The 18,392-nt window shown below is 45.3% G+C and overlaps 1 protein-coding gene across 3 annotated transcripts; it reads left to right on the top strand.

Annotated features, from left to right (window-relative positions):
• Nucleotides 1-2,832: 2,832 nt before the first annotated feature.
• Nucleotides 2,833-18,100, top strand: LOC117185688 (caskin-2-like). Of its 3 annotated transcripts, none has more exons than XM_033392331.1 (6): nucleotides 2,833-3,395; nucleotides 10,056-11,061; nucleotides 14,775-15,008; nucleotides 15,329-15,589; nucleotides 15,690-16,157; nucleotides 16,228-18,100. In XM_033392331.1, exons 2-6 carry the CDS (start codon nucleotides 10,099-10,101, stop codon nucleotides 17,080-17,082), a joined length of 2,781 nt encoding a protein of 926 aa, XP_033248222.1. In that variant the 5' UTR covers nucleotides 2,833-3,395; nucleotides 10,056-10,098; the 3' UTR covers nucleotides 17,083-18,100. The 3 variants fall into 3 exon arrangements, with proteins under 3 accessions (XP_033248222.1, XP_033248224.1, XP_033248223.1); XM_033392332.1 differs by lacking the exon at nucleotides 2,833-3,395 and adding an exon at nucleotides 5,034-5,345; XM_033392333.1 differs by lacking the exon at nucleotides 15,329-15,589.
• The last annotated feature ends 292 nt before the right edge of the window (nucleotides 18,101-18,392 follow it).

Genomic DNA, 18,392 nt, shown 5'->3' with positions numbered 1-18,392 from the left:
CGTTCAATTTCGTACACAGTTACGTTTGTACATACATACATATGTAGTTCATATGAACCAATTATTTCAATACCTTTTTTTTTGTTTAAACCTTATTTTATCAAAAAACCAGTAATATGGTATCAGTAATATTTTCCGCCATTTACCACAAATCTTTGAACTGTTTTAATAGAGGGGGGTAAGTGGGCTTAGTTCAATTTCTTATCGATTTACGAAAACAACTCAAGTATAGAATAGGTTCATTAATTAGATCAAATTAAATGGGCAGGGCTAAACGTTCTATATAGCTAGTAATATTCCACGGAATATCAAAATCGAGGAATATGAGTAATTCGTCGGTATATTTTGTAAATAAAACCGTATATTTGAATCGGGTATTGAATCGGTAATATCCGGTAGGCAACATAAGTCTCATTATATTTATTTATTTTATATAATGCTACGTCTATGTATATGTATTTAATATACACCACATATAATATATCCGTACAAGCTTAGTTTTTCATGAGTTGGGTTTAAATATACCGCCAAACTACGAACCGGTTAAAACGGAACGACGCGATTTTTGCTTTCGGCTGTAAGCCGTGTTTTAGACAAAATACAGTACAAACCAGTAATTAAAAGTAGTTAGTCTGGTAGAAAATGTTTTTGTCAATGGGATAAAATTATGTGGACATGGCTAAATGATCTATATAGCTAGTAATAATCGACGAAATATCAAAAACGAGGAATATGTATAATATAACTTGAATTCGTTAGTATATGTACGGTATATTTTGAAAATGAGGCGGTATGTTTCGGTGCTGTTCTATGGGTCATACTGTAGAAATACTGGTTTTCGCCGCGCTCCCATGTGGTGTTTTTTAGTGCTAAATGGTATTTTTGTCATTTATTAATTTCATTTTCAATGTTATATAAAAATCCAATAAATGCAAGTATTTCGAATAGGCCAATCATGTATAGAATTGATTCATCAATCGTACGAAATTGAGTGGGCATGGCTAAATGTGCTATATATATAGTAATATTTCACGGAAGATCAAAAATGAGGAATATGTAAAAAGAACTTGAATTCGTCAGTATATTCACGGTATATTTTGAAAATGAGGCGGTATGTTTCGGTGCTGTTCTATGGGTCATACTGTAGAAATACTGGTTATCGCCGCGCTCCCATGGTATTTTTGTCAATTTCATCAATCTATTAATTTAATTTTCAATGTTATATAGAAATCCAATAAAAGCAAGTATTTCGAATAGGCCAATCATGTATAGAATTGATTCATTAATCGTATAAAATTATGTGGGCATGGCTAAATGTGCTATATATATAGTAATATTTCACGGAAGATCAAAAGTGAGGAATATGTAAAAAGAACTTGAATTCGTCAAAATATTCACGGTATATTTTGAAAATGAGGCGGTATGTTTCGGTGCTGTTCTATGGGTCATACTGTAAAAATACTGGTTTTCGCCGCGCTCCCATGGTATTTTTGTCAATTTCATCAATCTATTAATTTAATTTTCAATGTTATATAGAAATCCAACAAAAGCAAGTATTTCGAATAAGCCAATCATGTATAGAATTGATTCATCAATCGTACAAATATGAGTGGGCATGGCTAAATGTTCCATATAGATAGTATTATTCAACGGAACAAAGAATATGAGGAATTGGTCGTTTTTTTTTAACTCGCCGCAGTTCGCCGCAGTTTCGCTTTAGCAACAATGAGTCTCGTTCCATACACAATGCTGCACATTCCATACACACTGTTGCTGCAACATTTCCTTGAAAACCGTATTTTAGTCAAAATAAATTACGTAAAGGTAATTAAAAGAAACAATCTTGTAGAAAATGCATTTATCTATGGGATAAAGCTAAGTGGGCATCTATAGCTTGAAATATAGGCAATACCCGATTCGCCGCAGCTTCGCTATTGCAACAATGAGTCTCATTCCATACACAAACATGTTGATAATTCCATGCACACATACCCTGGGGGAAATGGATGTTATAGAATTGAGAAAATGTTTGTCTTCCAAGGCTCAGTAGGTATCAGGATCGACATAAATATATACAAGATACTAATAATGTACTTGAATATGTCTAAAGAATATCAATTTGAGAAAAGGTCTTTATAAATCAAGTTTCATCTTCATATAATATTAACAAAATAGGGTATAAAAACGCCTATACACGCATCATGTCTTCAAATACCAGCAACATTGCGAATCCTTTTTTGTTGAACTTTTTCGTTTAAACCTTTTTTTACGCAAAATCCAATAAAAGCAAAGATTGAAAACTATCCAATCTTGTAGAAAATTGATTCATTAATCGTATGAAATTATGTGGGCATGGCTAAATGTGCTATATATATAGCAATATTTCACGGAAGATCAAAAGTGAGGAATATGTAAAAAGAACTTGAATTCGTCAGTATATTCACGGTATATTTTGAAAATGAGGCGGTATGTTTCGGTGCTGTTCTATGGGTCATACTGTAGAAATACTGGTTTTCGCCGCGCTCCCATGTGGTGTTTTTTAGTGCTAAATGGTATTTTTGTCATTTATTAATTTCATTTTCAATGTTATATAAAAATCCAATAAATGCAAGTATTTCGAATAGGCCAATCATGTATAGAATTGATTCATCAATCGTACGAAATTGAGTGGGCATGGCTAAATGTGCTATATATATAGCAATATTTCACGGAAGATCAAAAGTGAGGAATATGTAAAAAGAACTTGAATTCGTCAGTATATTCACGGTATATTTTGAAAATGAGGCGGTATGTTTCGGTATATTTCTGAGGGTCGGACGCGGTCCGCGGTCACACTATTGTTTTTGTTTTTGCGCGGAGTGGTCGACGCTCCGCTGCTGCGCCGATTAAAATTTGAAATTTGAAAAAACGCGTATCACCAAAATTGTCTGAAATTAAGACTACAGCATTAGTGCGTTTAAGTGTAAAGTGATGGTAAACCTCTTGCAAAGCCAAGAAAAGTGAAGCTCAAGTGCCGAGAAAGAAAATGGCGGAGTGAACAACTACAAAAGCTACACACGTAAGCAGCACAGCTTAAAACCGAAAAAGAAACATTTTCGTCTGCTCGAAATTAATCTGGTTTTTATGTTTTACTTTGTACCGCGCGCGACGCAGACATAAAATAAAAGACGGCGGACCGTATCTGTGTATGTGTACGTGTTTGTTTGTGTGAGCCCCCCTATTCCTATCTCGCCCGGTTTGTGTTTGTAGAAACTGCCATAAAAACGTGAAATTCATTAGGCGACAAACAACAGCGCCAACAATTGCTTACATTTTCGTTGCGCCTGTAATTTATGACAAAGGGAGAGATAATTAAAAGCTGGAAAATAGTCTACTCTACGTTCGTTTTGTAAAAAGTAAGTACTAGCATTTTAAGGTCCCATTTCCAGGACTGTGCGTCGGCAACTCTGGCAGTGTTTACGTTTTGAAGCCGGACCGACACCGCGTCCTGCGCTGCCAGCGTCCGCGTCCGCGTCGACGTCGCCATCTGTCATTTCCAGTTTTAGGGGTTGCCAGCTGTTCTCACCGTTTGATTGTGCGGCATCTTCCAGCATCTGCAGGAAATTGGGTTTCCGAAAAGAAGGAATAAATAAAACTCAAAAACTGCAGCTGCAGCTGGTGTGCGGCTTATGTAATTAATAAACCAACACGTGTCTGTAGGGAGGGTGGGGTAGAGCTCTTCAGCGTCATGCTCGAGCGCGCCACCGTCGTCTGGCGCGTGACAACTCTGGTTAACAATGGAAGCGGGGGAAGGAGTAGAACTTGACTGATTTGTAAAGTTTTCATTTAAATTTGCATAATTTATGTTAGTTTTTGAACAAAGCGCAATTAAATGTAAAATGCAGAGCGCGTTTTCGATGTCTTCTGAGCGGTCGTCGCACTTGCAGTCTTTTCGTGTGGCTCAGATTGCGCCATAAAACTCATATAAATCAATAGAAAGCGCAGTCCACTCACACACACACACACACACGCATATGTACAGACCAGATCCCATAACTCACTTGCCATAATGAAACGAGTGAGAGCGAGAAAGAGCGAGGGATAGGAGGAGAGTCGCGCTCAACATGCAGAGATTTGTGTGGGAATCAAATGACTTGATGTCGTTGTCGCAACGAGCTCCAATGAAGTGTTAGAACTGTTGTTGGGAGAGGGCCAGCGCTAGTACCAGATTATACAGAGAGAGAGAGAGAGAATATCCGAAAGAGAGCTGGAGAGGGCCACTGCGCGCACGTCACATGAATAAAGTTGCCGCTGGAGCCTTTTTCCAGCTTGGAGCTTAGCATAACTCTCACTGGCTCTGGCTCTCTGGTTATGGTTCTCTCTTTCTCTTATTGGCTTATGCAGCATGAAAAGTGGTTGACGAACAATCGGTGTGTTCGGCTTTATGTCTGTGTTTGTGCGTAGCGTTTTGTTTGCCTTTTTGGTGCTTCGTGTGGCACAGTGGGACAAATTTGGAAGACTATGGATTGGTAATACCAACTTCAAGTCAGCATTTCTTTAATTTTCAAATTCAAACAAATGAATAATGTTCCTTTCCAGCCACTCTTCATTATTTGACCCTCGTTGACTTGACTTGTCCCACTGTGTCCACCGAATGAATGCATTTTCACCGTTTCCAATGGCAACCACAAAACCGCTTTGTAGCTCATACTTTAGGGAATAAACCTCTTTGCTTCCCTTCCCGTCTTTCCCTCCGTCTTTCTCTCCTTCTTCGCTGATATCTTTCATTCATTTAGTAACAAACTAATTTGCCAGGCAACAACAAATTGCCTTGTGGAATTGTTATTGTTTCAATTGCAACAAATTGCCCCGTCAAGCCGCACATCAGAGAGTCGATAGTCAGAGAGAGAGAGAGAGAGAAGTTGCGCACAACTTGGGCTCTCCCGCTCCGGTGCAACTTCGAGGACTCTAGCTCCAACTTGGCTTTTGCCTGGCTTTGAATGCTGTTGGAGCCGCGTTTCAATACGCTTTGGCTTGCGGTCGTCGTCGGTCTCGTGCCGCTTCCTCGGAACCTAAACACTTAAAGCCAGCTAAATTTGTTCCTGCTGCCGCTGTTTGATGATACTTGCTTTTTGGCCAAAGCCAAAGCGCTCGCACGTCGGTATACGCTCGCAGGTCTTGTTTGCGCGTGTGTCTGTGTGTGTGTATACATATACGTTTTCGTGTTGGCGTAAAAGATATTTTTGCACAGAATTTTCTAGCGGAAAATCAATTCCAATTTAATTGAATTCGATGGTTAATGTGCATTTTCAGTGTCTTTTGTGATAATCAATAAAAATTTTCACCAAATTCAGCTTTTAACAATGGTAATTTCTCTATTTTTTGCACAGTTGTTTTTGCGAACGATGGTGGAGAAAAACCGTTTACCCACGCATGTATATGTATGTGTGCATGTATGCAAAAGTGTGTGTGTGCGTAGTAGCCGCATTCAGTTTTTCGGCATAGTAATGGTGGAATAGGGAGGGGGAGTGGGAGCAAAGGCGAGGCAAGTGCTTCAAGTCTCTAAAGTTCAATGTAGCTGTAAACGCTCAGTGGCTGCCCTCCATTATTCATTTCTCCTCCACCTACTCCTCCCGCTCCTCCTCCTCCCTTTCCTTATCTTCTTATGGCACTGCTTCTTCTCCGTCAATGTCTTGTAACTGCTTTTGTCTGCACTCATTGCTCGCCTTACAACTTGTTCGCGTTCCGTTTGCGCCTTCTTTGACCAAAAAAAAAAAAAAAGAAGAAGGAATTGATGGCCGCTTTTGGCTTGGTGTCTCTCTCTTTCTTTGGTTATACTCGTATTTCTTTTTCTCTTGTGTACGTGCTGTCAGCCTTATTTGGTCCGTCTCGTCTCTGCTGTCCGGGGACTCGGGACTTGGGACAGCCGGACAGTCCGACTGTGGGGCTGTGCCATATGCGCAACGCATTCGTTTGTCGTCTTCGTTTGCATTAACCGTTAAACTGCACGTAAGTTATCCGTGCACCCCTCCGACCGGCCGCCCGGCCGACCCTCCACCCGTCCGCCCACACCTTCGACACATCTTCAGCGCTGAATTTTACTCCTACGAGCTATTTCTTGTGTGTTGCTGTTTCTTTCATGCCCAAACAACCATAGCAGGGTAATCAAGGGTATATTGGGTATGTGTGGAATGCATAATATGATTACTGGAGACAGGTGGTACACATATCTATTAAAAGATATAGAGATAAATCCCTACTGGTTGGATATATTTGGATCCCATTTTTGTACTTAATTTCTTTCACTCTCTTCGTTAACAAATGGCGTGGAGCAGCTTTCACTCCATTAAAAGGCTGCTGAGACCAAAAGAACTCATCATAAATGGATAGACATGGACCCTACTAAATGTTAAAGGTATAGGCTTATTGCAGGGTATCCTCAGTGCAGGACCTCGCGTTGTTAATGCATTGTGCCTCATATATGTAGCTGTCATGGTGCTGTTTTTGCCTGTTCTTGGCGTTTGCCTGAAACCTGAAACAAAACGCAGAGACAGAGACAATGCACAGCCGACAACAACAGCAGCAGCGACAACTCCCTTTTACAGGCAAAACAAGTTTGGTCTGCCTCTGGCCATGTTTTGTTGCTGTTGTTGCAGTTGCAAGATCAACATCTCTCGAGAGCTATCGACAGGCTACGGCACTAAGGGGCACAGGGGCAGGACAGGGGAAGGGAAAGGGGCAAGTAAGCAGCATCATCGACACCATCTTTTGTGCAGTTCTGCTTTTTCTTCTGTGTTTTTTTTTTATATATTTGACAAAATATTCTACTAAGTACAATGCCTCTTCTTTCCCACAGACTGGGGCGTGGTAGACACGAAAAAAAAACTTTGTCCATTGCATTTTGGGACAAAATAAAGAAAATGAAGGGGAGAAATGAGGGGAACAGAGATAGGGATAGAGAGAGAGAAAGAGAAAGAGCTTCGGCATGAACATGTCATATGCAAAGCACCCGCAGCAAATGATAAAGAAGAAGAGGCACAGAGCTCGAACCAGCTTTTGTTGTCGATAATGAAGTGTTGGCCCAAAGGGTGGGGGATGTGTGGGGCTGTGTAGGATGAAAGAGCCCTTCTTTATCTAACTGGCTGAATGACACCAGCACCCACCCACACACACACACATGCCTGTATCTGCCACAGTATCTACTGTTGAGCACCGTTAATAAACATGAGATTGAGATGCGCCTCATTTGATTCCAGCCTGTGTCCCATCCGGTGGCACGATAGAGGGTGGTCGTTGACTGGCCAACGAAACCAAGTCGATGATGGTATGGTATGGTGGTGCACCCCCTCTCTGGTGGTGGTGCCGGTTCGCCTCTTGTGATATATTGGCCGTGTTACCGTTTGCCATTTTATTGCGCTCCATTTGGCCGATTACTCATGCCAGTAAACTTTAACGGTTCTCCCCGATACAATAGTGGGAAAAAAGGGGGGAAACTGAGCAACTAAATGGGAAAATTAACGAAGATTAAATACGCTTTCGTAGCAGTTACTTTTAGTGTGTTTGGGTGATGTATTGATGAGCGTATGAATGTTGTCTTGATGCGTAGATACACACATACATACATATATACCTCCCTGTTTTGCTATTTAGTTGGTAAGATAAACTGTTGAGAGAGTACAGAGTAGCTGGAATACTCAAATTATAGTTTTATAGAGAAAGAAAGCTGTACTCTGCTTTATCTCGTTCAGAATAAAAACAAATAGCGCTTTTCCAATCACTGCTTACATACGACCGACACTGCTTTAATGTGAGTGTATACAGAATGCTGTCACTCGTCTCTATCAATTTATCTGTGGCTTTCACCACCACCCCCGTTCGCTATCTCTCTCTCTCTCTCTCTCTGTCTCTCTCTTTAATTGGAGAGTATTGGCAGGCATAATTATTTTTAGTTGCTCAGCGTTTTTTGCTCCCAACTTCAAAACCGCAACTCCGCTTCATTGTACATTTATCAATACATGTGATGTGTATGTATGCATGTATGTGTGTGACGACAACGACAATCAATAAATCTTTCAGCCGCTGCCCAATCCTCTACCAGCTCTCTCCTCCCCCCGTTCACTTACTATTTCCCTTTCCGTACGAGCATTTATGTGTGGTACATATTTCCCAATACCAAAAAGGGTCCCAAGCCTCCAATTGCACTTCCAATCAGTTTTTATGCTGAACACGGAAATACGATGGGCATTCGCTAAAGGGAATCTGTCCAAATGGAATCGATTTCAATAGCGACCCTTCACTGTGGTATTCGCGAGCAAGTGTTATGCTCATTACAGGATTACTCAGCCACCCACAAGAATGGCAGCGTGTACAGTGGGGCATGTTCGCAATTAAACTTACAATCCAACAGCACAACAATGGCAACTCATAAAAATGTGGTAACCGGAGGGGGCAAAAGACAACATTTGAAAGAAAAATGCAGCAAAGCCGGCCGCATGAAACGGCGGTTCAACAACATCTGGCCGGGGAGTGTGGAACGAGTGGAGTGTGGGTGGTAACAACTGAAACCGCATGCAACCCACATTCGTTGATATACTACCCTACTACGCCAACAACAGCAACAACAAGCAGTCCAATGCAAGCGGTACTCTGCTCTGCATTGCCACTGCCTCTCTCTCACTCTCTCTGTCTCTGCTGTGCGCGCTCTCACTTGCTCTCTTCGCGAATCCTCGCTTCGGATTCGGCTCTACTCTGACTGCAGTTTTTTTTCGGCACGTCGCATACATAAAAATTTATTAAAAGGCGGTGGCACCGGCGGAGCAGAGGTGAAGCTTGTAAATGAGATTTACTACTGCCACCGTTATGTGTTTTGCCCGCTACGTTTTCTTCCTGCATTTCGCCGCCCACACAAAAAGAGCGGATTATGACACCTGCTCTTGTGCACTGCTTTCCGTACCAAGCAGGGCCGGGCCGCGCCGGTTCGTTCATCGGGCGGCACTTGATCGAACAGGTGGCTGCTGCTCTTATCGGCTCGGCTCGGAATGTGTTTTCGAGTGCACTTCTGATTACTTTGTAGTTGTTGCATTGTTTCGCAGGAAACTGCTGCTACAGGAAAGCTTGTGTGCTGTTTGTTGTTTATTATTTCCAAGTATTGGAACTATTGTGGCTTTCTGTCTCGCTTCTGCTGTTAATAACATGCTGAGGAGGAGAGATTGTTCGTGACTTTTTGCCAGATTTTCCTGCTGGACGAGGCCCGTGCCCGTGCATTTTTCAAGTGTATTATGACGTTGCCGACTAGACAAGCAGTACATGTCTGTACCATACCCCGCCCTGCCCCAAACCGCAGAGCGCAGTCAACGAACTTTGACACAGCTCGTGCCGGCCTGCCGCGAGCCCTTACCATGCCATCAGCCTCTCTCTTTCTCTGTCTCCCTAGGTACATTTCTCTCTCAGTCTCTCCCTCTTCATCTGTTCTGCTTATTCTCTCAGTTATGTGTGTGTGTGTGTGTGTGTGTGTGTGTGTGTGTTTGTTTTTGGTGGACTCAAGGGCGTATTAGGCTGCTTGCATGAGGAGAAGAGATTATACCGCACGACAGCAAGCAGTGCAGTGCTCTAGCATCCTGAGAGAAGAGAGTCCATTAAGCAGTGCTAGAACACCGTCTCAAACTACCTTATTTACAGTTCCACCGAATTAATTGGTAAACATCCGCCCCAGATAGGGTACTCTGCTGTCGACTACCTAGTTTGTTGACATTTTTTTGTGAATGAAACTGGTAATACGATGCTGCGACGTCTGCTACTTTGCTTCGTGGGGCGCAGAGTCTATAAATGTGGCGGGGGACTAGAAACTGGAGACTGCCCCAGTCTCATCCCCAGTCTCATCCCCATCGCCATCGCCATTCCGGCGAGCAGTTTATTGACTTGTGCCGCATCGCGTAAACACACCGAGAGCCCTATTTTTAGAGCTGCTGCAAGCACATCAAAATTTCTATGACCAATTATGCAGATTTCCCCGTTTCTGGCACACACATCTGGCGGACACATTTTTCTAACTGCAGTTTCCATCTTTTTTCCAACAGGAGTCGGACAAAGTACGGCCCCGGGGGCCAGTAGAGGCCCATCATGCATCGTTCGCTCAAGCCGCATGCGTCCACGGCACAAGCTAAGAAGGTTCAACCGCCAACGATTCCGGGGGATCCTCTGCAGCAGCAGCAGCAGCAGCAGCATCACCAGCACTACCACCCACTCCAGCAGTTGCCTGCATCGCCCAGTGGAGGCCACCACCAGCCGTTGATACCGCTGTACCGGCTCAGCGGACCACTGCGCCACCACCATCAACAGCAGCAGCAGACGGACGATGGGATCAGCATGAGTGGCAGCAGCATTGTCTCGTCGCCCTCGCTGGAAGAGGGCGGCTTCAACCTGCCGCGCGAGACGAGCGTGGCCCTGCGCATGAAGGACGAGGCGGGTGGTGGGCCGCCAATGGCCGTGACCGGAGGTCCGGCTCCACCGGCCGCCGCGAAGACCTCCGCTCCGCTGCCCAGCATTGTGCCATGCCCGCCGCCCGTGTTCTGTGCCACGCTGCGCGAGCCGCTTACCCACAAGGCGGCGGTCTACTACCACCAGCAGCTGGCCCTGCAGGAGGACCAGGGCATCGATCTGACCCAGTCGCCGGGACGCGACTCGCCCGGCTCCTCCTCGGGATCGGCCGGCTCGGGCTCGCGACACAGCACCGCCAGCCTGGACTCTGGTCGTGCCTCCTCCTACCTGACGGGAGTCTCTTCGTCGGGCGCCTCCATCCGGGCCCCGCTTTCCTCGCCCCGTTGCAGCTCCGTCAGCTCCTGCTCGATCGGCAGCGTGGACCGACAGCGCAACGACGAGCTGATCATCGACTGGCTGCTGGAGATGAAGCACGAGGAGTACGCCCAGCTGTTCATCGCCGCCGGCTACGACTTGCCCACGATCGCCCGCATGACCCCGGAGGATCTCACCGCCATTGGTATCAAGAATCCGCATCATCGCGAGCGCATCAAGCAGCGCATCGACAAGCTGCAAGTTCTCGACAATCTGCCCCACTTTGTGCCGGTGAGTAGCAGGCGAAAATCCCCTCTCATCGGAGAGAGCAGAGCTATTCCCTAAGAAGAAACGAGAGAGAGAACTGTCAGAGAGAACTTTTAACAGATTTGGTTCTGATCTCGGCTCTTACCAATCAGCTGCTAAAGTTCCCCCCAGAGCCGAGCAGCTCTCTTAGTCATATGGTAATTTGTCGGATTGGCACTAATTGCGGATAGCTACGCCCTGCCCTGCCATGCCCTGTTCTGGCCTGCCCGCCACACCGCTGCAGACGGCTCCCCTTCCGCTGATGGCTTGTTTAGTCGCGGGCTTATCTGGAATATTTCATTAAAAAGCATTTGCAAAAAATAAACTTGTTTCCCACATGGCCAGCCACAAAGCAGACGGCGGCGATAAAGAGAGGGAGCGAAAAAGAGAGATGAAAAAGCACCGTCAGCGTTTATTTTTTAATTTTATTGTTAATGAAAGAATTTCATTTATTATGCGCACGTTAATTCCCATCAGCAATTCATTAAAAACACGGCGAACGGAGTAGATAAATATATACTATGTATATAAATTTATCCCCCATCCGGTCGTGTGGAATCTGGCGCCCCGATCGGAGTGACATTTTGTTGAACTTGAGGCCGCAGCAGGTTGTGGATCGAAGCGGATCATTAGCCAATCGATCTGACAGATCAAGGTTCCATTCGAGCGACTACAATAATTGCCCGCGCAGCCCATTTCCATTCAAAGTTGAATCTGGCTCTGAGATATAGAAATGCCAATGCCAGGGGTTAACACACTTTCAAGTGCAGCAGAGTGTCGGATAAAACGGATTTTGCATAGAATTTAGATGGTTATTTGTAGCTTAAACGGTGGTTAGGGGGAGACTTATCCCCAAAACCATAGGAAAACTCTGGTTCCACACAAAAATAACATCCACTGCAGTCTCTACAATAATGTTTGTACTAAAAAGTTGGGACGTGACTTGAGTTGAGGCAAGCCATGAAGTCTTATCAGTATGCATTCCACATATTAGACCTGTACAGCACTTTCAAGACAATTTGCAAGCCCTAAATGCACACATAAATAGTAGGTATTCAAAACAAGATCCGACAGGGCTATCAAATCAGATCCAAGTCAATGCTAGGTCTCTGGCGATTGCTTGCCAGTCCCCCCACACATGCAATCCACATGGCATCCACCTTACACATGCAACTCTACCTGAGCTCCACATTCACACATCGCCGCATTCCAAGCGTGATTAACACCCATCGGCCATCGGCCATAATCTTCAACTTCAACAACTGCATTTCGTTGAGCCGCGAGTGATTCACAGATTTCATCAGATTGCATCGAGCGCTGCCCACTTGCTGCGCGTTGCAGCAGCCCACCTGCAACCGAAAAAACTGTTGCAAATACCATTTATCGCGTTTATCGAACATTTATCGGGGGCTCAAACTTGAGCCGCATTCCTTTCGACTCCGACTAATTACTAACCTCCAGCATGGGTTTTCATTATCGCTGCCGCAGCGCCTCCAATCTCTGACCCCCGCCGCCACATGATGCAATTTTCAAATCGAAATGACCTCAGCTTTTGTTTTGTTCCCTCGCTGTTTGTGTTTCTTTTTTATGGCGGTTTTTGTATTTCAGTTGAAAAATGCTCCATGCCATAATATTTTACTATCCATGTAGAATTTTGCTCGTTTTTTTGTTGTTGCTCTGGCTCTCGCTCTGGCTGTGGCACGGCTGTTTATATAACGCGCCGTGACTGTTTTCGCAAGTTTGCCAAGTTTCTGGTCGAGTTACCAACTGGCGTCGTCTGCGTCTCCGTCTCCGTCTGCGTCTGCGTCCCCCTGTGGACGTTGTTGTAGATACTTTATCGCCCCATTCCGATATTCGTTATTTGCTGATCTCGAGGCCCGGAGCTCGACTCTCTTTGTCTTTGGGGTGTGGTTGGGCTGGGTTGGGGTGTGTGGGCTGTTGCCTGTACTTACATCATCCTATAACGACGGCTCACTGGAAATCGCAAAAAGTCACCACTCACGACCCTCGAGAAGTGCCCCGCCGCTCATTAGCCGACATTCTACCAGCCTCTCTGCTTTCTTTTCACACACACACACATACGCGCATTTATCTCTTGGCGAAAAAGGAAATACAACGGAATACCTGAGAGATAGAGCGGGAAGGAACGTCGCCCCAATCTCCGTTTTGTTCAGAGAACAGAAAAAACACAAACCGCAATCAACGAACGACCTTGAGGTTCGTAGAGGGGCTCTCTCGTTTCGTCTTTGGGGTCCGTTATTAGACACTCAAAATGGTATTTAGTTTTCGGCCTGACGTACTCGCCTTAACTTTGCTTTTTTTTCGACCCGGTACAAACACTGTTGTTGTTGCTGGAAAACCTGTTTTTGCCTGCGCTAATGATGGCCGACAGTCGGTCGCTGGTGACGCTACGGTGCTGCGGGTCTCTGTATCTGTATTTAGTGTCATACCATATGCTACCTGCTAATGGATTTCGAAGAAGCCCCGCCGAACCGAACCAACCGAAAAAAACCGAAAAATCCCAAAAACAAAAATTGTAATTTAGATAAATATTTTGTTAAAGTCTTATGAAAATATTTGTTGGTCGCTGTTTGGAAGATCTTCACTCAATTGGAATTGGTATTGGATTTGGAATGGGGATAGGGGATTTCGATTAGCATATGAAAAAACATGCATACCATATTGTACATATTTCTGGTCTTACAGGGTTTTCTATGGTTTCTCTATGGGTACAGAGAGTACAGTAAAATTCCACAAAAAAATGTCCATCCTCACAGGGTACTTGAAAGCTTTAAAGTTCCCTTACATTTCCCCTCCTGAACTGTAGTTGATAAAATATCCTTTTGGCAAACTTTAGGGAATTTTATCTATGGGAAAGCTTTATCGATTGATCGTTCCCGCATCGTCTCTTCGCACAGCACTGAGAAAATATCCCTTCGCCAACAGTTAGATTTCTAGGCAAATTTCCCTTAACCGAACTGCGACTCGGAGAATGCTTTCGATGGAAACTTCCCCGAGCTCGAGGCACACGACAGACGGCAGGCAGCATCACAGAAACAAGTAAACATTTAATTAAATCGAAATCAACAGCAATTTAGCCGAAAGACCAAAAGAGCAGAGAGCTTGAAAAAGTTATTAACACATCGTTCGTGTGTGTACATATCGTATGGAGGAGCAAAAAAAAAAAATATCATTGCTTTCCACGCTTCAATGTTGATGATTTTCGACTGCATATCTTGTGTGTGTGCGTATTAGGTTACGAGTCGTGCCCCATACCCCGCACCCCGTCCATTGGAGCTAGCTGCCCCACTCGCTTGGCTACCGTTTAATGACGACAGCAACGAGTTTTGGCTTTTATTCATTTCTTTATGCCTGTGCTTTGACGCGATTTATGTCATATCTTATCAATTACAACTGATTAGAGCTGGAACGACGACGACGCGGACGACGCGGCCGCCAGTGGGGATCATCATGGGAGACACCAGCAACAGCATAACCCATCCAACCCAACGTCCAATCCCCTCCGTATCAGTGCGGGGTCTGAACTAGTTCATGGACAATTTGTAGACGGGCTGATCTGTGTTCCCTTTTCTGACATGAATCAAATGTGATTAGCGCTCCGACAGAGGCGCGTTTGATTCGGAAAATTCATAAACCATTAACCATAAACCATAATGATTATGACCCTCCCATTCCAGGGCTCTATTGAGGAATGGCTGCAGCTGTTGCGGCTGGAGGAGTACATACAGCCCCTGCTGGAGCAGAACTACAAGACGGTGCGGGATGTGACCCAAGTGACTTGGGAGGATCTCGAGGATATTGGCATCGTCAAGCTGGGGCACCAGAAGAAGATCCTGCTGGCCATCAAGCGGGTCAAGGACATCATTAGCGGCAAATGGAATCCAGGCGGTGCCAATGCATACCAACAGCAGGTGAGAGCCGTAAACCACGGATAGATATACGGGAGGGTTCCGTTCCGTCTTATTTATTCAAATCAGGGCCTTGGAAAGTTCTTTATTTCAAATTATCTTTACCCAAAATTATAAAAGAGAGTAAACACTGCAATCTAGTCAAAGTGTGTACACACTGGCAGTGAAGTACCGCTGGCAACAGCAGAGTTGTCACGTTCTTTTAAGTTTATTGATTGCAAATTGAATTATTGTTTTATAATTTTACCTAATTGGATTTTCCTTTCTTTTTTGTGTTTTTTTGTTTGTTTTTGTATGATTTTGCTCTTGGTATCGACGATCAGGAGTACCAGCGGAAGCCGTGGCAATTCAATGTGCCCATACCAAGTACGCCATCTTATGTGCCAACCACTCGCGTCTCCTGGGACGACACGAAAATCTATGCCACCAGCAACGTGCTGAATAACACCGCCCCCGCGGGCAGCCTGTGCCTGGGGCAGGGGAGCAGCAGCAGCAGCAGCTGCAGCAGCAGCAACGGAGACGCCTACTACTGCACGGGCAGCAATCACGAGTGTTGCTCGGGCAACGATGTGGTGCTCATTAAGGTGGGACCGGGGTCTATTTTGCCGAGCGCCTGGCCTTTCGAGTGCACCGTGGAACTAAGAACTAACCTCTCTTGCATCTCTTTCCTTTCTGTCCGTGCAGGTACGTCAGCCACGTGGCAAGAGCCTGGAATCGCTGGAGGACATACACGACAACAGCACGCGCAGCCATTTGACCTTTAGCCATTACACGACCACGGACTACGGCCACTTTGGGCCACCCACAACGGCAGCAGCTGCCGCAGCCATGGCCGCTGCCGCCACGCTCCAGCAGCAGCACCACCACCAGCAGCTGTTGCAGCAGCAGCAGGCGGCGGCAGCCCGTCTACTGGGGAGCAATGCGGCAGCCATGGCCTGGCGGCGCTCCTACGACGACGGCGACATTACACCCACCAATGATGCCACGCGGGAGCTGCTCTACGAGGAGGGTGGTGGCACATTGCCCCGCCAGCAGCGTGGAATCCTGCAGAGAGCCGTGCTGAACACGATGCCACCTTTGGAGCATCACCACTACATGAATGCGGCGGCGGCCGCCGAGTACGGGGCAGCCAGCGGTGGCGAGGGAGGAGCGGTAAGTGGGCATTACAGGCAATGGCCTTTAGAATCCCCATAAGCTTATTGTTCCATCTTGTTTCCTGCAGAACTATCTAAGCGGCAGCCCGTTGAGTGGGAAGAAGATTGCACCAGAGCCGCCCCGACGGCACTGCAGCATACGCAACTCCCGCACGCTGAGCGGAGAGGGAGGTGCCACCGGCTCAGTCCAACAGCCCCAGCAGCAGGCAGTGGGCTCCCAGCAGCAGCAGCAACAGCAGGCGCAACAAATGTTCTACTGGCAGCAACAGCAGGCGGCGGCCGCAGCAGCCGCGGCAGCGGGTAGCCAACAGCCGATCTATGCAAACTATGCCACCATACAGCAGACCACGGCGGAGATACACTGCGAGAAATACCACGACAATAAGTCCACTTCCAGCATCGATTCGATTGACACGATACCGTTTGCCAACGAGAACACGGGCACGATCAAGCAGCGGCTGCTGAATCGGCAGGAGCTGGGACAGGCCAGTGCTGGGGCCACAACCATTCCCGGCAGCCACCCACCCCACCTGCACTCCTCCAGCTCCAGTTCCAGCTCCTCCTCCACCAACACGATCGCCAACATAGCGCACTCGTTCCACTCGCTGAAGTCTTCGAGTTCGCTCCACGACGCGACTCTGGCGCGGAGCGAGAGCATGGGCAGCACGGCCAGCGGTGGCAGCGCCCTGCATCTGCGCTCCCCCACCCTGGACGCAGGCATTGGGGGATCGTCGGCGTCAATGCCAGCGAGCGGCGAAGCAATGGCATCGCCCGAGACAGCTGCCCCAGTGACGAGTGTGCCCCCGAAAGTGTCGGTGAATGTGCTGAACGATATTGGCAACATGCTGGCCAATCTCACGGACGAGCTGGACGCCATGCTCGAGGAGGAGAAGCGCGTGGGCCTCAACATTGACAGTGAATGAGCGGATAAATATAACTAAAAGTTTCCTTATGATTCAACACCGATAACACTCCAATCAAACAACAAATCGTAGTGTAGCTGAATTTTGTGTAGAACTTGTGACGTGTTGTGTCCCCTTGAAGTGTTTTATGTATTTTAAGTTTACATTGTTTTACACCGTGTGTTTTTTTTTTTTTTTTTTTAAACTGCGTATGAAGAGGGGATTGTACACTAGAAAAACTATAACTGATAACCTTTGGACGAGATGTGTATACTTTTGTACTTTCCCCTTTCTATGAATGTTGTTAACGAAACGAAATAGTGGAGAGGAGAGGAGATATCTAGGCGGAACGATGGAGAATCAAGCGCAACATGCATATATGCAGACCTTGCATAGTTAATATCTAGCGTAAAATATATATAAATCGATATATAAATAAATATTTAAACGAAAACATTTATACGGGCAAGTATTTAGTGGTTTGATACTATACTACGTACAACAAAGGCAACCAATGAACCACAAGGCACACACTTAAACACACACAAGCCATAGGAAGGAAAAGAAGGAACTACTACTCTACTGCGAAATCCCTTTCAGACAATTACAAATTGTATTTATGTCAGTCATTTTATTTTTTCGACTTTTTTGAGTATGTTCAATATTTTGAATTTTTTGAAACCAGCAGCCCGCACAGACATTCTTCTTTTTCGTTATGATTACAACTGAAATCAAATCAAACTATATAAAGTGAATGTATAATTAAGTGTTATTCCATACAAAGTAAAAAGATGCATTATATAAAATATAAATCTTAAATTAGCGTTAAATTAAGCAAAAGAATGAGACAGAAACCAATCGGGAAGAGCTGCAAGAAGAGAAGAGAAAGAGCGGAGCGGCCAGGAGGCGAATTGATCTTTATAAATTATGTTTAAACGGGCATGAATGCTGAATATCATATAGAATTCGGTGGTATACTATACTTGAATTGCCTTCTTTATGATTTACTTAAATAAAAGTTTTAGAGCATACAAATCTATTTTTTGAGTTATATTCTTTTGCATTTTCTGTTTTCTGTTAATGGCGCCGAGTGGAAATTAGTTTGGTGCGCATATCATTAGTAAATGGAAAATTGGAGTATTCGACTTATAAACGCATATAAAGAAACGTAAACGAAATAAAGAAAATACAAATCACAAGTAATTGTAATTGTACACAATTGTAGTTTTACATTTTTTCAAATATTGCGGTCCTTTTGGACATGGCTGCTGCCATGAGACTAGGCTGGCTTGGGTGGCTGCTATGAAACTAACAAAGCTGTCTGCTATAAA

The sequence above is a fragment of the Drosophila miranda genome, chromosome 3 (assembly GCF_003369915.1).
Source record: "Drosophila miranda strain MSH22 chromosome 3, D.miranda_PacBio2.1, whole genome shotgun sequence".
Classification (NCBI taxonomy): domain Eukaryota; kingdom Metazoa; phylum Arthropoda; class Insecta; order Diptera; family Drosophilidae; genus Drosophila; species Drosophila miranda.
This window is presented reverse-complemented; position numbering and strand designations above follow the sequence as displayed.

Excerpts from the sequence above, each read along its gene's own strand:
- LOC117185688 (XM_033392331.1), top strand. The coding sequence starts at position 10,099 with ATGCATCGTTCGCTCAAGCCGCATGCGTCCACGGCACAAGCTAAGAAG. Across the intron at positions 15,590-15,689 it reads ACGATGTGGTGCTCATTAAG|GTACGTCAGCCACGTGGCAA; the intron begins GTGGGACCGGGG and ends CTGTCCGTGCAG. Across the intron at positions 16,158-16,227 it reads GCGGTGGCGAGGGAGGAGCG|AACTATCTAAGCGGCAGCCC; the intron begins GTAAGTGGGCAT and ends TGTTTCCTGCAG.